Source organism: Mesoplodon mirus (assembly GCF_964341445.2).
Source record: "Mesoplodon mirus genome assembly, chromosome: 2".
Taxonomy (NCBI): Eukaryota; Metazoa; Chordata; class Mammalia; order Artiodactyla; family Ziphiidae; genus Mesoplodon; species Mesoplodon mirus.
This window is the reverse complement of record NC_138977.1, coordinates 13,053,682-13,077,771: the sequence shown is the minus strand read 5'-3', so window position 1 is coordinate 13,077,771 and position 24,090 is coordinate 13,053,682. Positions and strand designations below refer to the sequence as shown.

Here is a 24,090-nt window from a genome sequence, read left to right as displayed (position 1 = left end):
CTAAAAAAAAAAAAAAAAATCCTATTTGCTGTCCTTAGCACAGAGTAATGAGAACAGCCCTCATCTGAATCCTGGACCCAGTACGTACTAACTGTGCTTTTCAGTTCAATAACAGACATATATTGACTTGCTAAAAATGAATGTTCCAGCAAGTTGCTTAACTTTTCTAAGCCTCCGTCTCTTTAACTGACAGTGGGGGTATTAATAGTAACCAGACAGGTAATAAAGCATAATATTGATAGTAACTGCACAAACGCTGCTTCCAGGGTGCCTGAGTTCAAACTCCAACTTTGTAGTTGTGTGCTTTAGGTAAATTAAATACACATAAAGCATGAGGGCAGTGCCTGGCTGAGCAAATGCTATATAAATGCTAGTTATCAATACTATTATTACCCTCAAAGGTCTGTTGTTTGGATTAAGTAATAAAGTACAAGTTCTAAAGCATCACAACAGAGCCTGCACTTAAAAAAGGCTAGTTTCCTCCATGTACCCCCTTTGAATGATATGTCTGAGTTCTTTATACAAATAGTTTTTACTTATCTAAGAGGACCTTATCTACATCCCTTTGCTTTTTTTTTTTTTTTTTTTTTTTTTTGCGTTACGCGGGCCTCTCACTGTTGTGGCCTCTCTCGTTGCGGAGCACAGGCTCCGGACGCGCAGGCTCAGCGGCCATGGTTCACGGGCTCAGCCGCTCTGCGGCATGTGGGATCTTCCCAGACCGGGGCACGAACCCGTGTTCCCTGCATCGGCAGGTGGACTCTCAACCACTGCACCACCAAGGAAGCCCCCCTTTGCTTTTTTAACAACCATTAGCTTTCCCTAGCCTTTGAGCCTTCCAGTCATTATTCTTAATGATTTAGGGTACTTTTTGGAATCATCATTGGCTCTATATCTGACTCCTTCATCTTTCGTGGGCACAGGTCATTTTCAAGTGCATGGACCAAGGTCACAGAGTAGCACAATTAGAATTTTAAAAAGTCTTCCTTCTTATCTCATTCAGGCAGCCTGACATAATGCCTGCTATATCCACAACCTCGTATTGGGCGGGCCAAGCTTGACCACCACGTAGCTTTCTGCTCAAATATTAATGGGACAAGAGTCCAGTGGAATATAAGACAGGAAACAGGTCAGACAGTGAGGCTGACAGGCAGAAACTCGTGCTGCTTGTGAGGTGAGGGTGTGCATTCTCAGGATGGACACCCTTCCTCCCCACAAAATGGAGAGAAAAGACTTCCATTTAGACTGCAGGGCTGTTGCATTTTTTTTTTCAGCTCTTTATTGAAAACATGAAATGTTTTATAAATTTTTATGAAACATATGTACTGTAAATATATTTTTTGACAAAGAAAAGCAATCCATCCAAACATTTCTTCCCTCGTAAAGTTATCGTGATTTGTGGTTTCAGTGTTTAAGTTGGCATGCTTGCAAACTCTCTGATAATGTATTTTAACTAGTGCTGAGGACTATCGAATGTAGAAGGTAATGATTTAATCATATAATATATCCATTAACTAAAAACGAATTTTACAGTCAGCTTGCAAACCTTAAAATGTGCTTCTCTGTCCTGTAAACCTTGTCTCCTGAAGCGAGCGGGGCTGTGGTCCTGAGGGCGGCACAGAGAACCACGAGGACCACAGTGCTTACGGACCTGTTCCCCCCTCCCCCTGCCCCAACTCATGCAATAACATCACATCCTTACTCAGTCCAGAGACAAACTCTCGGAAGTTGATCAGAGAATCTCCATTTTCATCTAATAACTGGAATAAGCGCGAGGCGAGCACGTCAGAGTGAGTTCCACAGGCCCAGGGAAAGAGCAGAGCAAACATGCCCTTGAACAGCTCAAAGTCGATGCGGTACTGCTCGAGATACGGCAGGCTGGGGTCGTGCCGGTCCAGGGCATTGCTGCTCCCACCCCAGTAGCAGCTGGTGAGGTGTTCCGCCTGAAAAATCAAAGAACAGGAGGACTACTGGGGACTGCATCTCACAGCAAATACCAAGAAGAAAGGCCTTCCCTCAAATTTGGAAAAAGGCTTTAGGTCACCCGTGTGCATCTCCTGTGGGGTGGGGGGGGCAGTGGTCTGGTCCCAGGGCCCCTCGGCTTCTCTTCTACATATATCTCCACTTGACCCCGCTCCCCCCAAACTCCACGGCAACCATCTCTTCGTTTACATCTGGCATGAAAAACCCGGTTCAATTACTGGCGTAGGTGAAAAAAGAAAGAAAACCCTCCCCCTCCCCATTTTCTTCTCCCCCCTGCCCATCCCCACACTCAAAAGCATTTTAAGAAGTAACTCCCATAAAGACAAACTTTTTTTTTGTTAATTTAAAAGAAATACATAGAATGTTAAACTGAAAAAAGGATCTGTAATTCAGGCAATCTGATCACCTTGTGTCCTCAGTGAGGATGGTACAGCCCAGAGGGTAAGTAGCTTCCACAGGGTCATCTAACCAGTTAGTCAAAGCAGAATCATCATGCGATTTTGGGTCTCCAAACTCCTAGTTTAGTGTCCTGTAAACCCCCTGCTTCCTGGTCATCAAAATCACATTAATATCATCCTAGTCATCCAGTAGTCAGGCTACAAGTGTGCGGTCCTCCTGTTTCACGTATCTGAAAATAGCTCCAGGAAAATTATGAGTAGGAACCGCTAGGGTGAGGAGAACAGAGATCCAACAAAAGGCTTCTTGTTTCTGTCCTTGGAAAGAAGGCTGCCTCTTTATTCATGAGGTCATATTGATTCTGGTAGAAATATACACCCATTCTAGGAAGACCGCAAAGAAAAAACATCTAATAGAAAGGCCAGCAAGAACACCCCAGCTCCCCTGTATGTAGACATTTACAGTTAGCACTGAATGGTAGCCTGGGGAGATGGGAGGGGCATCCAGAGGGAGACTTTATTTTTTACTTTATTCTCTGTTGTACTATTTCATTATAAGCATGTATAAATATTGCAATAGCAAAAGGCACTTACAAAACAGATCTCCCCCTCCCCCTGCCTAGGGGTTCTGAGAAGGGAGAGTCAGTGGTGAGTGCGTAGTACTTCAGTGTCGTTCTCACTTAGAACGGAGCAAAGAGGACCAATGTCCTTGTCCTCACTGTTTGCTGGGCATTGTAGTTAATAACCCCAAAAAGAGCGGAGTGAGAGTAGGCAGGAGAGGAGGAAGGAGAGGTTTCTGCAGGGCGGCCTCGGAAGAATAAAGGAAGTGTGTCAGGTCCACCAGGCTTCGGGGCTGCACTGGCGCTGTGGGTGGAGATGGGGGCGGGGCTTGGGCGGAGTGGTGATGGTGGTGACGTCAGGGAGAGGAGGGTCCGATGGACTGCACGGGTGAGCTGTGCTCTGAAGGGATGCCCAGCAGCCGTCTGGGTGCAACGGTGTTGGTGATACATCCCCAGGAAGGGTCCTTTTTACCGGAGCTTCGTCAGGGGATGAAGGTTACCCAAAGCACGTCCTCCTAACTAAAGCGCTTACGTTCCTCTGGAACCAGGCCTAAATGTGGTGCAGGCACTTTCACCGTGCTCACAACCTTCAGGAAACGACAAGCCATGCAGACCATGACCCTCTTCTTTGATGAGACCCCCTACTCCATCATTTGAGCCCTAGGGACCCGAGATTGAAAAAGGACTAATTTAGAAAGAGTTCAAGAGAAACTAAGGCATAGGGGCCCTGAACCACATTTTCCATCAAATCTGCTTCAGGGTGGCGGCCTTTCACCTTTTTCTACCAAGTTTTAGCCCAAAGCCCAAGTTTTGGGAGACAAGTGTCTCTCTCCTTTGTATCCGAAGGAAAACCCCCAGAAATTGGCTTTTTAAAGGACTAAGAGTCTGGCAGCGTGTCTGACACAGTAATGCCTCAATAAACGTTCGTTCAGATGAATTAAAGCCAATGAAAGCCTTCACAAGACTCAAGAAAGAGTCGGTAACTGAAGTCTTTGTCTTGGGTTCCATAGTACCCGAGAGTCCTTCCCATCCCTGACACCAGCCAAGGGTCTTGGGTTCTCTCTTGGGGCGCTCAGCAGACTTGGGGAACTCGTGTTTGTCAACACACCCTTAAGGGCAGGGTTTTGGAGTGTAAAGAAAGCTTTCTTCAGGCAATATCCTCGGCGTACAAATGACACACCTGGTACCTGGAGGTGCATAGACCAGAGAGTGCAGGGGTGCCCGGGTAAGAGGACAAGGGCACCCCTGCCTCTGTGTCTTCAGTGATCTCCAGATCTTGGACTTCTGCACAACCAGCCCTGGTCTTCCTTTTCCCGGTGTGCCCCAGAGTCAGCCTCCTCTTTCTAATGTCATAGCGCTTCCCATTATCTGTGCATGGTCTTGCCGCCTCCAGCTGCTACTCCCGCTTCCCTTTAGTTACCCCAAATCCTGGTCCTACCGGCACCACTCTGTGAAGCAGATTTCTTCTAGTCCTCAGTATCCTTTGAAAATCTGATCTCAACTGGATCATTGTATCTTCTTGTTTTGATCCAAGTTGGATCACTGTAGTTTTTGCTTAACGAAACAAAGAGGGACTCCCTCCTTACGGAAAACCAACGTACGCGGAGCAATTAGCCACCGCGCTTTACGTGTCTGAATAAAACACGAATGAGATGGCACAGGCTAGACACTTCGCCGTCAAGTGCTGAATGCAGCCTGGTGGGGACGCAGTTGTCCACTCTGTTGGTCATGCTGCTGGGCTGCACAAAGCCATCAACCTCTCTCTGCCTGCCCCAGAAGCATGCAGAGATTATACTAGATGGAAAACTGATCACTAATTCACCTATGTATTCAACACACATGTTTGGAAAACCTAGTGGGAAGAGACACCAAACTAGGCACCAGTGAGACAAAAGGAAATAAAACGGTGGTGCCTCCAGCAGCTAACAGGCAAGCGGGAACATTTGCAAAAATATTCCCAGCTCTCACGTTCTCTGATCCTAAGATCTATTAGTGTCCAACTCAGATCTTTACGTTTGTCCTTTTATGTTCGTTCCTGTAATATCTTTGCAGTCCTCAACCGTCTTCCCTAGTTCTGAGAGTAAAAGCCTCTGTACACAAGAAGCTAGCCAATTAAAGATTGTGATAAGATTGGTACCCGCATAAAAGGCATATTTTAAAACTTTTTTCTTGGCAATTGCTGCATTTTTACAATGTTGGTAATGACAGTTACGACAAAAGTATTTTTTCTGGAAGAAAAACCATTCTATACTGTTTTATTTACTGACATAATATTTTCTCATTGAGGATCAAGATTGGTATGGGCTGACTTAGAAAGGAAAATTGCAGAAATGTAACAACTAAGCTTTTCCTTAGACATTTGAGCAGCTTTATTCTTATTCTAGCTACATATCTCTTTTGAAGAGTGCTTTAATATAGATTAATATAGGAAATTGCAATTTACAAGAGTCTCAGGAAGAATTTAAACTTGATTGCCATCATTCCAATGAGAATTATAAAGTAACGCCCTATTTTCTTAAGACCAAGGAAACAGCTAAAATATTATATGGAGTGGAAGAAAGCTAAAACATCCATTTAAATGAGTTATATCTTTATTTTTCATATTAAGTACTTTATTTTTACACTCTCAGCTCTAGCTTCCTATTTATGCATGTTGACACTCATGCTAACCCTTCACAATTTAACAGAAAAATCTAGAACTAACTGAATTATTAAAGTGAACTCCTTTTTCCCCTGAATGTACATGAATTTTCTTTGAAACTCACTTTGAAAAGAGCATAAAGTTCTTCTAGCTCATCAATGGTAAAGGAAGTTTCTGTCACAATGGTTCGTACCTATAAGAAGAATAAACACAATGAATTTCACAAACTCAAAAATGTCATAATGGGAAACTTCCTGATTTTCTTGTTTTAAATCATCTTCAGTCTGTCAAGCAGGAATTTGAGTTGGTAGGAGTGTAAGGAAGGCTGGAGAAAGAAGGTCACATGCCATTTCTCAAAGGACTCACCACGTTCCGTTTTGTAGTATCCTCCAGTGTCTGGATCACCTTCAGTCTCTGTTTGAATCTCATCTGCTCAATCAAATCCGCCCGGATAGTTCCAAATTTCTGGAAAAAAACAACATTGGTATTTCGAGAAATCTGCTAAAGCACTCGATATCATGTCTGCAGGACTGATGGAGATAAATCCTGATACCAGTGGGAAATTTCTTGCCAAATGACAGGCCTCCTAGACTATACCTTTATTTACTATATGGCCTTTGTTTATTTTGAGGCCATTAAACAACCATAAATAAATAACAGAAAATTCTCATGCTTCTTAACAGTTGAACCAAATTTCAAAGCCACGTGAGTCTTCCTCAAATCAACAGTTCATGGGGAAGGAGAGGGTTAAATAAGGCTACAAGGGCCCTTTGTGGTTGAAATAATGCTTTAAAGGAAGAACTTTCTTGGCAGGAAGAAAGGAAGTATATAAGGCTAACTATTAAACTGAGAGGTTGTAGGAAATGTTGGAGTGAGGCTTCCTGTCCTGATCTCTAGTTCAATAGCGTTTGTCTCTCATTGGCAGACACTGAGGGCTAGCAACCTTTTTTTTTTTTGCAGTATGCGGGCCTCTCATTGTTGTGGCCTCTCCTGTTGCTCCGGACGTGCAGGCTCAGCGGCCATGGCTCACGGGCCCAGCTGCTCCGCGGCATGTGGGATCCTCCCGGACCAGGGGCACGAACCCGTGTCCCCTGTATCGGCAGGCGGACTCCCAACCACTGTGCCACCAGGGAAGCCCAGAAATAATGTACTTGAAGAAAAACTCCCCTCAGTTTCCAGGGGCTCTTGGGTGCCTTGCAAATCAATTGGTGGTTTTCAGACTCTCCACGAACCAGCCTCTCCTGGACCAATTGATCTCCTGTCCATATGTATATCTACAAGTCCATCACCATCCTATCCAGACAAGCCCCCTTGGCTCTGGCTTTAATGCTGAGAGCTCTTATTTGGCTCCTGACTCTCCTACTTCCTCACTGTGTGCCTTGGGAAAACTAGCTCTACTTCTCTCAAGTTAAATTCCCACCTTAAAATGTGTTAACATGTACCTGGTGGGGCTGGGAAGCACCCAGCACCTGTCCCACACGAGGTGGGTTCTCCTTGAGTGAGAGCTGTTTTCATCACCCTTAAGGAGCTGACACTTTATTCTGAACTTATAAAACTGTCTGTTAGGGCTTCCCTGGTGGCGCAGTGGTTGGGAGTCCGCCTGCTGATGCAGGGGACACGGGTTCGTGCCCCGGTCCGGGAAGATCCCACATGCCACAGAGCGGCTGGGCCCGTGGGCCGTGGCTGCTGAGCCTGCGCATCCGGAGCCTGTGCTCCGCGATGGGAGAGGCCACAACAGTGAGAGGCCCGCATACTGCAGAACAAACAAACAAACAAAAAAAACCTGTCCTTCTGCACAAACTCCTCCTTGTGTTTTATCAGCCACCTCCTTTCCCCACTTAACATTTCACAGACGCCCTGGGCAAATCGTCTTGAACATGAAGAAACTGTGGTGGTCGTGTGTCTGCTGAAAGGTCTTTTATTTAAAGTGCCCCGTGCCTTCCAGAAAGCTCATCTCAGTCTATGGGTGAACCTGAAGGCCGGGACTTTGTCTTCTACGTCTATGTATCTAACAAAACTGCACACGGGGCGCACACAGAAGAAAACTGTCTCTCAGACCGTCCTTACCATTCCTTCCAGGAGGGGCTCGGTAGAACTTCACAATGAGCAAAGCGTTTATGAATCAAGTTACCATCTCTACACATCAGGAGAAAGCTGATCAACTGGCATCAACCTAGGGAATCTCAAGGCTGAATGTGCTTTCCGTATTTTCCCTACTTTTCTATTTTCCTGACTAATTATCCTGAAGCACAGAAAGCAATGAGTCACCTGCTTCAGAACACCAGTGTTGTGCCGTATAACCAGGTTATAATGGGTCTCTCTGTATAGTGGCCCTATTTTGTATCTAGGGCAGTGATTCTCAACCCTCACCAGGCTCTAGAATCACCTGGGAACTTTAAAAAAAAAAATTTATTCTTAGGCCTCATACCAGAGATACAAAGTTTACTGGTCTAGAATGGAGCCTAGGAACATATATATATATATATATATATATAAAATTGTGTGTGTGTGTGTGTGGTATGCGGGCCTCTCACTGTTGTGGCGTCTCCCTTTGCGGAGCACAGGCTCCGGATGCGCAGGCTCAGCGGCCATGGCTCACGGTCCCAGCCGCTCTGCGGCATGTGGGATCTTCCCGGACCGGGGCACGAACCTGCGTCTCCTGCATCGGCAGGCGGACTCTCAACCACTGCGCCACCAGGGAAGCCCTGGAATGTATATTTTTAAAAGCTTGGCTTAAAAATTTTTTTTAAGTGGTTTTAATGCACAGGCAGAATTGAGGACCATCAATTTAATAGGTGGAAAAAAAAAAAAGAAAGGCAAGTGTTTGTGGTGTTTTCTTTAGGATGGCCTAGAAGGCATTGGGAAGGCAATGGAAGCTTATGAGCAGGGCAGTGACACCAAGCAGAGAAGAGAAAACAAAAAACCAATCATCATGTATTGAAAGGCCAGGTAATGTAGGCATTGCTATAAATAAACGGGGTTGTCTTCCCAGGCAGAGGAAGGAAACTGCTGCTGTGTCCTGTGATAGGATATTTGGCAGCCTAAGCGTCACCATTAGGGACCAGGCAGACAGGATGGAAATGGAGACCAGCCCTGGTCTTGTCTCCATTCTCCTCTCTTTCCCATTAAAAATGGGCCAAGTGCTGATCTCAACAAGACCTTAGCTTATCTGCTGTCAAGAACAAAGCTGAGTTTCCACATACCAAGCTTTATCACTTTGGTCTAGAATTCTCTTTAAAATAAAGGTTTCAGGGGATGCCTTTAGGAAAACAGCCCACAGCTATAATAATAGCTACTGTCTTCAGTCACATGGGCTCTTTTTCTGGAAAAATTTCTGACGGAGGACTATCCAAAAGTCCTGGGGCAATGATTTTTTAAAGAATGCATTATGATAATAACCAGTTTTGGAAAGAGTAAAGTGACAGCCATCCTTAGTCTCTACTAGTGGAAATATAAATTGGGACAATTTTTAAAGAAATTGGACAGTGTGTGCCAGGAGCTTGGAAATAATTCATACTTTTTGATCTACTACTGTAAATCTATTCCTAAGAATGGACTCTAAGAAGAAAAAATTCAGAGATGTATTATTTATGCAGTAGTTTATCATATAATATATAATATCATATATATTATATAATATGTAAATACATAATAATACCATACAAATTTGCCATATGGTACTGAAAATTTGGAAGCAACCAAACTAAATGTCTAACAAAAAGGAATCAGCTAAATAACTTTTGGCACCTCATTAAAGCAGACTATTAAGAATCTGCAAAAACCTGCAAACAATATATTAAATATCAGAAAATGCTCATGATCTATTTTAAGTAAAAAATGGAATGGTGCAAAACACTTTTTAGTATAAACTTATTTTTTAAGTGTAAGTTGCAAAAAATAAAAACATATTTGGAGACTTCCCTGGTGCCGCAGTGGTTAAGAATCCACCTGCCAATGCAGAGGACACAGGTTCGAGCTCTGGTCCAGGAAGATCCCACATGCCACGGAGCAACTAAGCCCGTGTACCACAACTACTGAGGCTGTGTGCCACAACTACTGAAGCCCACGTGCCTAGAGCCCATGCTCCGGAACAAGAGAAGACATCGCAATGAGAAGCCTGCGCACTGCAATGAAGAGTAGCCCCTGCTCGCCACAACTAGAGAAAGGCTGCGTGCAGCAACGAAGACCCAACACAGCCAAAAATAAATAATTAATTAAAATAAATGTTTTTAAAAACTGAAAAAAAAACCCCCATACTTGAGGGAAATATAGTGAGATGCTCACAGGATATAGTCTTTTCTTTCATATTTTTCTACAGTTTCTACATTTTTTTACAATAAACCTGCATTACTTTTATGATTCTAAAACATACCAAAAATGTTTTGTTTTCAATATATATGGAGTGTCAATGAAAATTTTCTGAAATAATAAGTTACCAGTCTTTCTCCCATTTTGAGTTAAGGACACACATTTCTGAAAAGATGTCTGGATCCATGCCGATTTTTTTAAAAGCACCAAATTTGGGGTTCTCTTTAGGAGAGATTTTCCTCACCATTTCTCCCATATCCAGGCTGTTGCTAATTGAAATGCTGACAATCGCCAGTCATATGATCCCAAAACATCAGGAGAGGGCCTAGTGTGCTGAGCGGAACATTCATGCTATTTCTTAATGATCAGGAAATGAACAAACCATGAGATGTTATGGGCACTGAGTCCTGGGGGGCACCACAAACCCCAAGTGCTATGGGGTACACAGGACCGTGGTTCCTTCACCTCTAGATGCTCGTTAGTTCTTTTATGGGATTCAGGACCACATCTGGGGTCATCATGGACCAGGAGGCACCCTCCCACGCCCAGGCCAAGCAAGTTTAGAGGAATCCTAGGACTCTGGTTCTTCTCTAGGATGGTATAGAGTATTATATGTGTCTTGGACCTAAGAGGATTGGCTTGTGTACTTCCCAGAAGACCTAAGAACTTGGCATGAGCATGGGAAGTGAGCTGATTTGTGCAGGTCAACTTCCCCATGCTTGCTTTCAACAGTCCCTCCTCAACCCACCCAGAGTTGAATAGGAGCTGCTACTTGATCAGGCTTCAGGGTGGGCAAAGCCAAGAACTGGAGGGCCTGAGCTGGTCATGCCAATTGCTCTGTGGTATTAGATCCATTCAGTGTCCATCTCTGGAGCTCGAAGCTGTCGGCTGGCAGGAAGCTGCTTGCTTCGGCAACTAGTTCCCAGAAGGCGGAGGGAAGCAGGGACACCCCTGGGTTAGCAATGGAAGCTGTGGCACATGTCCAGCCGAGCCCCTCGGAGCACTCAGAGTGCTGTGATGCTCAGGCAGGGAACGTGACCTACCTCATAGGAAGTTCTGATGAGTCTGAAGATGTCGACCTCAGGATAGGGCTCCACATCATCACTGAGCAGGGAGTGGAGATGAGGGATGGGGGGCAGTGTGCTGTCCTTATTGGTCACACTGTCCAAATACCTGGAAGAAGAAATGAATCTGGAGTCACTGGGAGGCGAATCCCTTTACACCTGTCCACCCATTGTCTGCAAACTCTGCATATCAAAACAAAAGACTAAAATTTCCTTAAGAGCAGAATAAAATTGCCTTCACTTCTTTTTTTTTAATTGTATTATTTTTTAATTGAAGTAGAGTTGATTGCCTTCACTTCTAAAGACAAAGCATATGAAAAGAAATGCTCAGCCACAGAGAAAAGTGGGCATTATGATTACCATCAGGCCAATTAAGACTCGTGGAACCAAGCAAAAAGATACATGGTAAGTACAGGGAAGAGGACTTCCCTGGCGGTCCAGTGGTTAAGACTCTGTGCTTCCAATGCAGGGGGCCTGGGTTCGATCCCTGGTGGGGGAACTAAGATCCCGCATGCTGCGTGGCGCGGCAAAAAAAAAAAAAAGTACAGGGAAGAAAACCCAAAGGTAGTTTTCAAAGTGAGAAATACCTTCCCAAAACGGTCATGGCCTCCCCATCGTCCTTGCAGTTCAAAAGTTTGTCCACATTTGCGTCCAGCACAGCCAGGGCCAACTGGAATATCACTTTGATTCCTTCATAGAAGAAACAGTCGACAACCACAACTGCACTCTCAAAGGGCATCACGCTGAGAAACAGTGTGAGGAACCAGGACAGGGAGATGGTAGAAATCACACCCAGGTCCTGCATGCAGTCATACAGCTGTGGGACATAGTCCCGGGCAAGTTCCTCGAAGACACCCTGGTCCACCAGGGCACCTGCAGTGGAGGTGGACGCAAAAGGCCATGGGTCAACCAACTGCACCTTCTCACTAATGAACCCAACCCAATGGCTTGACGAAAATAATTCAGTTCACAACTGCTGCTGAGACAGAACTCTAATTACTATGTTACTAGACCAAGGTGTCAGCACAGCCAAGTCACCAGATGAGTTCTGGCTACAGCTTCTCTTTCTGGGGTCTTCCTCTCCTGATTCTTTACCATAAAAGAGCAATAACATGAGAACTCTGAAGGCTGTTGAAAAGGTCAATTTACAAAATTCTCCTGGCACACAATTACTTTTTTTGTTGGCAACGTGATGTTTGGTTAGGCATGAAATGTATATCTAAGTAGCCTCACTTCTTGGCAAACTCTTAAAAAAAAAAATCTCTCTTCTGGATGCATGGTCCCCACATAGGAATCATTTCTCTAAACAATTGTTTTTTTCAATTTAAAAGCATTCCAGCTGTAGACATTTCTGGAGAGTATTTCCAATGAGTCAAATGAGTGTGCAAAAGTTTAGAAATGAAAACAGAACACAAGAGGGGAGCATAAAGCATACCTTTTGCTACACTGGCAATGAAAAGCTTATCCTGCTAAAATGTATGTCTAACAGCGGAGGGGATTATAAGGAGAAGTGCCAATAATTTGTTTAAATGCTCATCACCGTTGTTTGCTTTGCAATGAAGCCAGTTCTGAAAAATACCTTAGAAACTGAGCTCTGGATACATTTTTATATGCTATTCTGCCCACTCCTTTTTTGAATACTTCTGCTTTCCATAGATTCCATGCTCTTCATGAAAGAATTGTTAAACCTTTTTGGGTTGATGATCTGTGTGCTTGGAGTAGCTCTCACATGGCACGGACTGACACCCACATTGAGTGCTTCCTAAAACAGTGAGACACGTGTATTCTCTCCATGGGGAGAAGCTCCACAGGGCTCCTTTGTGTATAATCTATATTGATTCAAGCCCTCTCAGTCGCATCTTAGAAAGCTGCAGTAGTCTGAAATTCTTTTGACCAATGGTGACTGGAAATGGGGTTCCAGCTGGTTTCCCGGTTCTAGAAACATTTTCCTGATGAGATAAGGGTTAAAATGTTAACTGCATCCTCACATACCAACCACCCTGGTGTTGTAGTAATCAGGAAGCATGCGTTCACACAAAGCCACCAGCAGCCAGAAAGCTTCCTCCTCTTTGGCATAAAGCAGCAGCACTGATGTGACAATGTTCATGGCCTAAAGGGATGAAAGAAGATGTCATCAAACACATTTTCCATTTTAACATACAAGCAATTTTGTTAACCTGAAAAATGACTGAGTTAGTCCCTCAGGGGCCAGTGTACTTTTTCCTTAAAAAAACAGATAATAAATTTTTAAAGGCTTTGCAAGTACACACACATATTCTTCCAAGTTTTGTCTTCTTTCCAACTCTTTAAAAATGTAAAAGTCCTTAGTCCTTGGGCCTGTTAACTGTTAAGAGCCTCCATGAGCACCAATATTCACCCCCCCATGCACGCAAACCCTCATTCAAAAAAACTTTGTCCAAAGGCTATTTGACAATGCTTTTAACCTGTTAAAAGCCTAGGTGTTTTCAATCCTTAATTCAGTGAGGTAACTATTTCCTTTTTAATCTTCCATAATTGTGTCTAAACCAAGTAAACATGGCTTGGGGCTCTCCTCAGGGAACAATGAAACCTTTCAAAGTTGGAGTCCTCGCCCATTATTTCCATCTGGATAAGGATGGTAGTGATAAGTAACAGGGATTTTATTCTAAAGTAACCTACTTTATTAAAAGATATTATCAGATAGCTCACAACCACTCAAGGCTCAACTACTTTAATGTCCTCTGAATTAAAAAGAGGAAGATCAAAAGATAAATATGAACTCTATTATATTAGAAGGGAACTCACTCCTGTACTTCTTTTGATCTTCTAGAAACCAGTAAGTGTTCATCAGGCTTCAACAATATAAATGTCAAAAAAGGAGTTTTTGGAGACTTCCCTGGTGGCGCAGTGGTTATGAATCCACCTGCCAATGCGGGGGATGCGAGTTTGAGCCCTGGTCCGGGAAGATCCCACATGCCGTGGGGCAACTAAGCCTGTGCGCCACAACTACTGAGCCTGTGCTCTAGAGCCGGTGAGCCACAACTACTGAGCCTGTGCACAGCAATGATAGACCCAACTCAGCCAAAGATAAATTAATTAATTAAAAAAAAAAGGAATTTTGGTCTAATAGGCTCTTTCTTGTAAGCCTTACTCAATAGCTTCCCAAGTGAAATCATTAGTAAAATTCTACTTGAGAATTAACCTGCCTAGCCCACGATCATGGTCACGGTTAGTTCCTTAGTCATTCAGTCAAGGTAAGTTCTTTTGAAGGTCTACTTGGTAACAGGCTCTGGACTAAATATTGGGGAAGGGGGGACACAGTGGTGACAAGTCTCACAGGGCGTAAATGCTGGGTTCAGAGAGATAGAATAAAGACGTAAAGGTTGATTAATCAATTTGGATGTATATTTAAATTAAGTGCTATCAAAAAGATAAAATGTGGTACAGGGAGACCTGTGCTCTGTGTGTGTGTATGTGTGTGTAGAGGTGTAAAGGAATTAAGCCTGCTTTATCTTTTAGCTAGATGGTCAGGGAAGGTCTCTCTGAGTATGTATGTGGCCTTTAAATCTAAGGACATTATCTTGGAGCTTCCCAAATTGTGGTATCTGGACCTAGTATAAGAGATAATTGTAGTGGGTATATGGGCAACATTTTTTTATACTGAATTAAGCATTTATTTTAAAGTGCCTTAAAATATAACCATAGCATATAAAAGTTACATTCTCAAGGAAGTTAGTTGCTTAGGAGATGCATAGCAGGAGCACTGTGGAACCTAGAATCCAGGCCTGGTGCCCAGGCATGCTCAGGAACAGCAGTGACCAGCTAGGTCACTAGACGGTGGTGGATCCAGAAAGGGCACTCTTGTCCCCTGGCTGAGAACCTCAGTGCGGGGGTTCTCAGCTCAGGGAGACTTCGCTCTCTGAGAGACATTTATCAATGTCTACAGACATTTTAGTTGTCACAGTTGGGGAGTTCTACTGGCGTTTAGTAGGTAGATGCTATTAAACATGTTAGTCAACAGGATTGTTATTAAACATCCTACAAAGCACAGGACCGTCCCACACAAACAATTATTCAGTCCACAATGTCAATAGTACCAAGGTCGAGAGACCCTGGTGCAGTAATAGTTCTCTTAACCGTAACGCCTTTCTCATTACTTACTGGCTAATAAAACATTTTTTTTAAAGTCTCACCCCTCTGTGACATTCACCTGGCAATACCCTATGTTAGGATTTCGAAAAGCATAAGCCGTTAAGACTCTCCTCAGAGCAGCGATGCCCATTTCGTTCTGGAAAGCTGGGTGCTCTGGGAGGGAGCGGTGCAGGTCCCTCTCAATCTCCTCCGTGGCGAGGTTGTACTTCCCCATGGACTTCTCCACGAGGTCTTCATAGTACCCGGGATGCGTGGCCTTCTCGTTGATAGCACCTGGGAAATACCCAACAGACGCAACATCAGAAAGTGGAAGCCCCGCCCTTGGTCTGTAACCACAGCTGACTGACCCAGACTCTTCACCTTCCTTCCCCTCAAAGGACACTTGCGAGATAATTATGAAATCCCATGATGACGTGTCTGTTGCAATCACGGCCAGATTGTAAATTCACTCTGTCCTCCTTCCCTCTTCTCACTGCATAGTAAGCGGCTGTTTAAAACCTCCCTACAGGGGCTTCCCTGGTGGTGCAGTGGTTGAGAATCTGCCTGCCAATGCAGGGGACACGGTTTCGAGCCCTGGTCCAGGAAGATCCCACATGCTGCGGAGCAACTAAGCCCGTGCGCCACAACTACTGAGCCTATGAGCCACAACTACTGAAGCCTGCCTGCCTAGAGCCCATGCTCCACAACAAGAGAAGCCACCACAATAAGAAGCCCACGCACTGCAACAAAGAGTAGCTCCCGCTCGCCGCAACTAGAGAAAAGCCCACATGCAGCAACGAAGACCCAACACAGTCAAAAATAAATTAAAAAAAAAAACACCTCCCTATACTATATGATATCACTTATATGTGGAATCTAAAAAATAATACAAATGAATGTATATGCAATACAGAAACAGACTCACAGATGTAGAAAACAAACTTATGGTTACCAAAGGGGAGAGGGAATGGGGGAGGGAGAAATTAAGAGGATGGGATTAACAGATTCAAACTACTGTACATAAAATAAATAAGCAACAAGGATTTACTGTATAGTACAGGGAACTATATTCAATACCTTGTAATAACCTTAATGAAAAAAAATCAGAAAAAAGATAACTGAATCTCTATGCTGTATACCTGAAACTAACACAATCAACTATACTTCAATAAAAAAAATAATAATGATGAATTAAAAAAAAAAACCTCCCTAAGATAGAGGTTTCCAACCTAAAAACTGTGTTCCAAGGAACTTCCACAGACAATCCTGAGGGGCTGCTCAGAGAAAAAAAGGGAGGCGGGCAGAGAAAGCCGAACTGAGGCCTCCGCCGCCTCTGCCCTCCCTCAACCAAGCAGCTTTGCTTGTATTTTATTGGGGTTTTCCTTAGGATTCCACTTGAAAAAGGAGGGTCTGCTTCTCAAAATAAGTTTGAAAACTGTTTGCTAAAGCATAAGCTCTGAAGGGCTCACAAACAGCCATACTGAACGGTAGGAGGAGGTATTAGGATACATTGCAGGGGGCAGGGAGGGTATTCCCGGCAGTGATGAGCCGCTGCTATGGAGGGCAGTTCCTCAGTGCTGGGGATGATGATGGAGAGGTGGGTGAGAATCACTGCTTTGAGATCTTTGCATTTTATGATTCTCAAAGGCAGAAAAACTCCGGATGCAAACATTTGAATCTCAATCTAGTTAAATATAATTTACCTAAGTATAAATTATATATACATACACACATATACATATATATAAATATATACAGATAAAAATACACATACATATATGTACATATTATATGATGAATAGATAGTTAAATATATATATATGTATATATATATATATATATATACACTATACACACACACACGTATTTAATGACAGGGTAAACTGATTTGTGTTTCACTGATTAGAAATTAGACCCCTGGACCGACCCAGTCCTTGCCACAGTTGGTCACCCAGAGAGCAGGCCTCATCACTCACCCTTGTCCTGGAAAGGCAGTCTGGTTGACGGTAACTTAACACTGGCTTTGGCTCTCTTCTCAAGGGAGGTTTGCAAGGATTTCTTGCCATCTGGCCTGCACCTCCCTTCAGTGGGTACAGAGAGCCAGGCCCTGGTACAGTGGTCCTAAGAGTTATGGGAAGCAGGGCAGGACTCGGTCGGGGCTCTGCTGCGGGGGGCTGGGCTCTCCCCGTGGGTGGGCTGGCCTCCATATGAACCCCACGCCCTGTGCACTGGGTGGAAATATGGGCTCAGTTCTCTACCCAACAGAGATGGTGTGTAGACCACATCACCCTTTGGCCTCACATAGCCCATCACAGTTAAAGAAAATGCTGGGTCTAACTCTGAATGTGTCTCTATAACAAGGCTGTGGACTGTCGTATGCTCTTTCCCCGGCGGCTAATGTGTTTCATTTTCATCTAAAATGTGGCTGTAAATAACTTCCAATTTGACTAAGATGAAAATGGAATTTTTTGTTTACTCTGTCAGCGATCTGAATCAGGTTGTCAAGGTGACTTGTTCGCCACACACAAGGAAGACAGCAGACTGGATGGTAATGATCTTTTTTTTTTTTGCGGTACGCGGGCCTCTCACTGTTGGGGCCTCTCCTGTTGCGGAGCACAGGCTCCGGACGCGCAGGCTCAGCGGCCATGGCTCACGGGCCCAGCTGCTCCGCGGCATGTGGGATCCTCCCGGACCGGGGCACGAACCCGCGTCCCCTGCATCGGCAGGCGGACTCTCAACCACTGCACCACCAGGGAAGCCCAGTAAGTATCTTCTTGGGCTGGATTGGTAACTAGAAATGATTTGAGTCACATTTGGGTTTCTAAACGAGGAGCTATGGCTGCTCTACGTAAAGCAAATGAAAAACAAGACATGTGAATGAGGATCGAACAAACTAGTTTTACATGAAACAGATAAAACCAATGATTTTTCAGGATTCTACCCCCCTACTTCTGAGATATAATATATCTCATTATAGGCAATTGCCATTTATATCCACTTTTAGAAAGAGCTACAGGTGTTCTCTTTTTCAAAGGTTTTCTTATAAGTCTGGTAACTATGCTTTTAATTTTAATGTCATTTTTAAAATAAAAGGTTTTGATAATAGTACTTGTGTCAGACCACCTCACGTTCAAATAAAATTTTTCACATGGGCCTATTTAAGACGATTACATTTCAAGCTTCTAACCAGGTAAAGTAACTGATTTATATATTAAAGACTGGTGACCCCCAAAGGAATGCTCTGATGTTTGTGACACAACAGATCCCTGGCATACACTGGATGCTTAGTCTGGGAGGAAGGACGTGCTTAGCCTGAAGGACCTCTGGCTTCTGTAGCAGGGCTCAAAGGTTTAACCTGACAGTGTTGTATCTGGGCATGAGCCTGGCAGTGGGCCCGTGAGGATGGACACAGCTTTCCCATGGGTCCAGGACACATCCCCTTCTGTCCTTCCCGGCATCTCCAGCTTGGACTGTATGATCCAGGAAGGCTTTCGTTCCCAGGGCTGATTCTGGCCTCTCTTCCTGGTCTCCAGAAATAACCAGCAAATTCAAGAGGTGGCAAAAATCAAGGAGAAGCTTCTTCGATTCCTTCATTTCTACCCTCTCCCCCAACCCAGTGAAGACTCTGACGGAGTGCCACACTTAAACATCCTCGGGCTTCCCTGGTGGCGCAGTGGTTGAGAGTCCACCTGCCGATGCAGGGGACACGGGTTCGTGCCCCAGTCCGGGAAGATCCCACATGCCGCGGAGCAGCTGGGCCCGGGAGCCATGGCTGCTGAGCCTGCGCGTCCGGAGCCTGTGCAGTGAGAGGCCCGCGTACCGCAAAAAAAAAAAAAAAAAAAAAATCCTCAATGAAGCTGACACAGCTGGGAAAGGAGAAAAAGGACTCCAAAAATCACGAAGAATTATACTCTTTTTCTTCAGTCTCCATTTTATCCTAAATAGAGTTAGTGAAGGAACAGAAGAGGTTATGAGGACTCGAGGGATGGTGTCTTCCACATCTGGTCTGTTGAATATGTGTCCTGTATTTTTTTTTTTTTGCGGTATGTGGGCCTCTCACTGTTGTGGCCTCTCCAGTTGCGGAGCACAGGCTCCGGACGCGCAGGCTCAGCGGCCGTGGCTCACGGGCCCAGCCGCTCCGCGGCATGTGGGATCTTCCTGGACCGGGGCACGAACCTGTGTCCCCTGCATCGGCAGGTGGACTCCCAACCACTGTGCCACCAGGGAAGCCCTGTGTCCTGTATTTTTACTGAGGGAATTCAACATTCTGGCAAGGAACTGCGATCTAGCACTGAATCAGGGGGTTACATATTTGAAAGAGCCCTGATGCACGATGGAAGGTGGAAGGCCAGCTCCGGGGTCCCCAGTGCTCCCACCCCAAGCCTGGCCATACCTGAGAGCAGCAGCCAGAGCTCCCCGCGCATGCTCTCGGGTACGCCCTTCAGCACCAGGTCCCGTGTCTTTTCCGTGCGGTACATGCAAATCCCTTGCCCGTACTCAGCAAAGTGAATCTTCCAGGCTTGCTCTTTCAAAAACTCTTTGGCCTGAAAGGGATAATGAAGCATCACTACATCCCAAAGTACTTCGACAATGGTTAGGACAAGTTCGATGGAAGGTCAGAACACTTTCCCTGGTGAATGGAGCAGTTAAGTTCTGGACAGAATTCATGAGAACAAAGAACTCAGATTTTCTCGAGTCCTTCCCAGATATGACACATGTATGCCCGTGGATCTGCCATGAAATTTTCTGTCCTAGAGTCAGAACTGTACTTACCTGAGATGAGTCAGCAGAATGCAAATGATATTTATGGCTTTACGTCTATACTTCCAAGTGAAACAGTGGATGTTTTTTAAATGTGGCCTGAGACATTATGTACTTATTTGTTGGCTGACTTACACAATAGTTAAAAACAAGACCAAAAAAGGTCAGCTGTACCCTCTATAACTCATCTCCTTCCACGATGAAGCCGCTCTGAAACCCAATAACATATAACCATGTCATTATATGTTATATTTATGTGTAATTTGTGTTTCTTCAACAAAATATCCTTTACTTGTAGGAAAATATCTATTGACATGTTGATGAGTTTACTTTTATTTAAAAAGATTTTTTAAACGTTATTGTTCTAATATAGAAAGTTCCGGGCAAGAGGAGGAGGCACCCACCAATTTCGGGTTGAACTCCTCGGGAGACCGCCGCCGATACATGGTCATCAGGGTCTGTGTGGCCGTGGGGACGCTGTTGCCATTGAGGTTAAACTGGCGCTCACCGTCAGCATCGGAGCTCATGCTTCTCTGGGGACTGGAGGAAACAAGGCTGCTGGGCCGAGAATACACCTGCCGATGCAGAGAGCAACAAGATGCTGGAACCATTTTGGCTACAGAATCTACTTCTTTAGCGTCCTCTGGACAGACACCAATAGCTACGTTATGGTCCCTAAGAGGTTTCTTGTGACGTGACAAAACAGGAGAAAGGCAGCAAGCCAGCACTTTGATGGGGATTTGATGGGGTCATGGGCCACAGAGCTTCAATGCCCAAAATAGGTTTCCTCTGTATTTTAGATGCATTTTTACAACAAACTGGGTGGCCATGTGTCTCTTTGATTAGTATGAATGCAAAGCATGATGTGGTTGAATCAGCTGCTAATGGGATCACCTCCCTTACCTCCTCTCTAGCTTCTGGTGCCTCAGAAATGCCTACAGAAGCTTGGAGCAGGAAGATGGGCAGGGACGTTACTCATGAGCTCACCATTTTTGCCATGTATTTTAGCTGCTAGTAAGTTGCTCTATCACTTGAGCTAATTACATATCTTTCAGGGCTCCAGTTCTTTGGATGTCTAGGGCTTAATTCAATAGGGATACAATTCGTATTTTATCATCCTAAAATCATCATAATGATGTTGTATTTCAGTTTTTAGTGACCTCTGTACCATTCCCAACAAGGTCACTTACATAGACCAGAGTCACTTGCTATGTAACCAGGACAAATTACTTAATAATGCTTTCAACAGTGAAAGAAGAGGGTTAGACCAGATGATCTCTAAGGTTCTGTCTGGCCCTATGATCCCAAACATAAACTCCATGAGATTTAAATGAGATACTGCTCTGGACATCAGAGTAGGTGGTTCATCTTAGCACAGCTGCAAAGCTTCAAGATCAGGCTAACAGACAGGGAGGTGAACACCCCCGGGGAAGAGTAATAAGATGAACCAAAACAACTGCAGGTGCCTTCCACAGACCTCATCATCTGAACTGTTGTAGCTTCCTGCAAACTCTTTGTCCGAGTATATTTTGGAGGTCGTCTGTTGCAGGAAATCAGAGATCCTCTGCACTAGAAAGTCTCTATCTCTCAAATTGGCAAACAGGAAGGTCATTCTGTTCTTGGTGCTGATGGATAAAGGACTGGGGAGCACACTGGAGCTGTCTGCCTTTTCTACAATCGTCACCTGAAAAGAAACAGGACAGCAAGAGTATTATTTTCCAGGGATTATCCGACAGCAGCCTCTGAGCAGCACTGGAGAGAGAACACAACACTCTTAAATCTCTGTAGAAACCTCCTCTGTTTTATTGAGGCAAGTTGAGATTCTTTAGCCCTGCTCCAATAAAATAAAACAGCTCATAACAAATCAAACTGGAGCTGGAATCATCTTGCTGGTCTTTCTAAATTAGTAGTTATAAATCGAGAGGGATTTTTGCCCCCCAGGAGACATTTGGCGACATCTAGAGGCACTTCTAGTAGTCACCAGTGGAGGGTGCCACGGGCCTCTCATAGGTAGAGGAAGGGATGCTGCTAAACATCCTGCAGTGCGCAGGACCCAGGACAGCCTGCCCCCAACAAAGCCCGGCCCAAGATGCCAATAGTGCCAAGGTTGAGAAACCTCGTTGTAAAGGAATTCTTTGGTTTTCATTAAAATTTAATAGAACCATAAGAGGGAGGACTCCTAGCTGTTGCTTCATCTGTAAGAGACAGAAACAGCCAATGACACTGGGCCCTTTTACCAGCTTCATGTGGGGATGGCTTTCAAAACACCACCAATCCATCAAGCGTCTCATTTAGACTCCAGGGCTTTGCATCCCTCACCTCTTACCACTTCAAACAGACATGACGTAAACAGCTTAACTGCAACCCTATCTGCATTGGCTGACTCCGTGTGTGTGTGTGTGTGTGTGTGTGTGTGTGCGCGCGCGCATGCATAGCATGTGCGGTGAAGTAAGTCTACCACGTCAGGAGAAAAGTAGGAAAGAGGGGCATGTGTTTTAGCTTTGAAATGACGACATATATTTGGTGGCTTATAATAGGATTTTCATCAACTGGAGACTAGGAGAAATGCATTACAACCTTTTTCTTTAGTACATTAGGAAGAAAACCTCAAGGCCAGCCTTAGATAAATGGTTTATTTGCAGCAGCTCTGACTCTGTAGAGTTGAGTTTCTTTCCCTCCTTCATTTCCACACGTAACCAGTCTAGACAGGTTCAACTTCAACCTCTTCATCAGCATTTTCGTGTGAAATACATTTCCTCCCAAGCAGAACTTTAAAAACTTTTCTCCCCTTCAAGGCGAAGGAACTTCTTGGAATTGCCTAAAAAGTTGCATGGTCCCAAGTGCAAACAGATATTACTGGGGTCCATAAAGGGAAAAACTGCAGGACCTGTCTTCTGTTCTCAGACTTCATAAATATGTACAAGTTAGATATATACTTACACTTTTTAAAAGGAATCTCCGAGATAGCTGGAGTTGCACATAAAAGTGTTCTTTTCCCTCAATGCAAAAGAAGCTAGAGAAATTGGGGGGAAAAAACCCAACTTCTTTATCATGAAAAGGATTTTCCCATGACACTTCAGACATGCTTATTTTAAAAGACTGATAAAAACTTCCTTTTCTCTCAGTAGATTTTTTGATTCTTTTAGTCACCAGGCATCTGAGATTCAATGACAGATGTCAAGAGAATGAAAGGTTCAAGTTCTCTGCCTCAAACACAGACATCACGTGCATCGTGATGAAGTCAAAGTGGAAAGTCCTGTATCTAGCAGGATCATGAATACAGAGACAGCAAGAAAGCTCCCTCAGAAAACCTAGGAAGGTTCCCACGGGTTACAACCTATTTTTCACTGGCAAATGAGTTCTAGTAGAATTCTACCCCATAAGCTTTGTGCCACCAGGAACGGACAACAGCTATATCTGAATATTCTACAGAATAATGAGACACATTTTCGTTATCAACTTGGGTTACAAAATAGATCAAATTTAATCAAATCTTGGTGTGTCGTACGGAACACTTACAAGGTAATTTATCATTGAAAGAGAAGAGAGACTTTATCTGGAATCTCTAATGCGGACCCTGATCGCTTTATCCTCCTGCTTGCTGCCTCAGTAATTTCTATAAAATCGACAGCAATACGATTCTGTGTAAACATTTAACATGTATCCGACTTAGTCTACCTTAAGTCTGTATGTAGAATATATATTAACAATCTCCAGTCAATATTTCTACTTATTTATAAAAAGTTAAACAAAACAACAATTCCTAGTCTACACAATCCTAAACGTAGCCATTCCAAGGAGGAGGCAGTGTTCCCACGGGGGGTCCTGCTCATCAATCAGCTTAAGTCAGTTCGCAGAGACACCACCTCTACTCACACAGACGCGGATGGAGGGTGGGAGCCTCGTCCTAGTGTTTTTCTGTCATTATCATACCTAGAGGTAATAAAAATTACATTAAGTCCTTTGCTTCTTCCATTAGTCGAGGTTCGGGATTTACCATGAACAAACCTCAGCGATGCATCAGGTTACAGGACAGGGCACTGCCGTCTCACTGAGCATTTCTTTAAAGCTGCACCCTCCAACCACAGCACGCTTTAGTTTTAAATGCTGCCTCTACCATCGTCCCCCTTCTGACTTACCCTGAAATGGGACTGAATGATCTTTGCCCTACCGCCTATTGGGGAAAACTAGCAAGCAGAAGATGGGCTGAGGACATTAACCACTATTCTCTCAATTCCCCCGAACTCTCACCATCCTATTATAAATCACAC

The 24,090-nt window shown here is 44.3% G+C and overlaps 1 protein-coding gene across 1 annotated transcript in view; it reads right to left on the bottom strand.

Moving 5' to 3' along the window:
* TBC1D9 (TBC1 domain family member 9) overlaps nt 1–24,090 on the bottom strand; it is a 101,153-nt gene that overhangs the window by 11,372 nt on the left and 65,691 nt on the right. Inside the window, exons 7-16 of the mRNA XM_082644927.1 lie at nt 21,297–21,503; nt 20,224–20,394; nt 19,452–19,602; nt 15,138–15,352; nt 12,941–13,058; nt 11,536–11,821; nt 10,928–11,057; nt 5,943–6,041; nt 5,701–5,769; nt 1,700–1,940 (exon numbers count right to left, since the gene is read on the bottom strand). Of these exons, the coding sequence (XP_082501053.1) occupies nt 1,700–1,940; nt 5,701–5,769; nt 5,943–6,041; nt 10,928–11,057; nt 11,536–11,821; nt 12,941–13,058; nt 15,138–15,352; nt 19,452–19,602; nt 20,224–20,394; nt 21,297–21,503 (1,687 nt within the window). The remainder of the gene's footprint in view (nt 1–1,699; nt 1,941–5,700; nt 5,770–5,942; nt 6,042–10,927; nt 11,058–11,535; nt 11,822–12,940; nt 13,059–15,137; nt 15,353–19,451; nt 19,603–20,223; nt 20,395–21,296; nt 21,504–24,090) is intronic.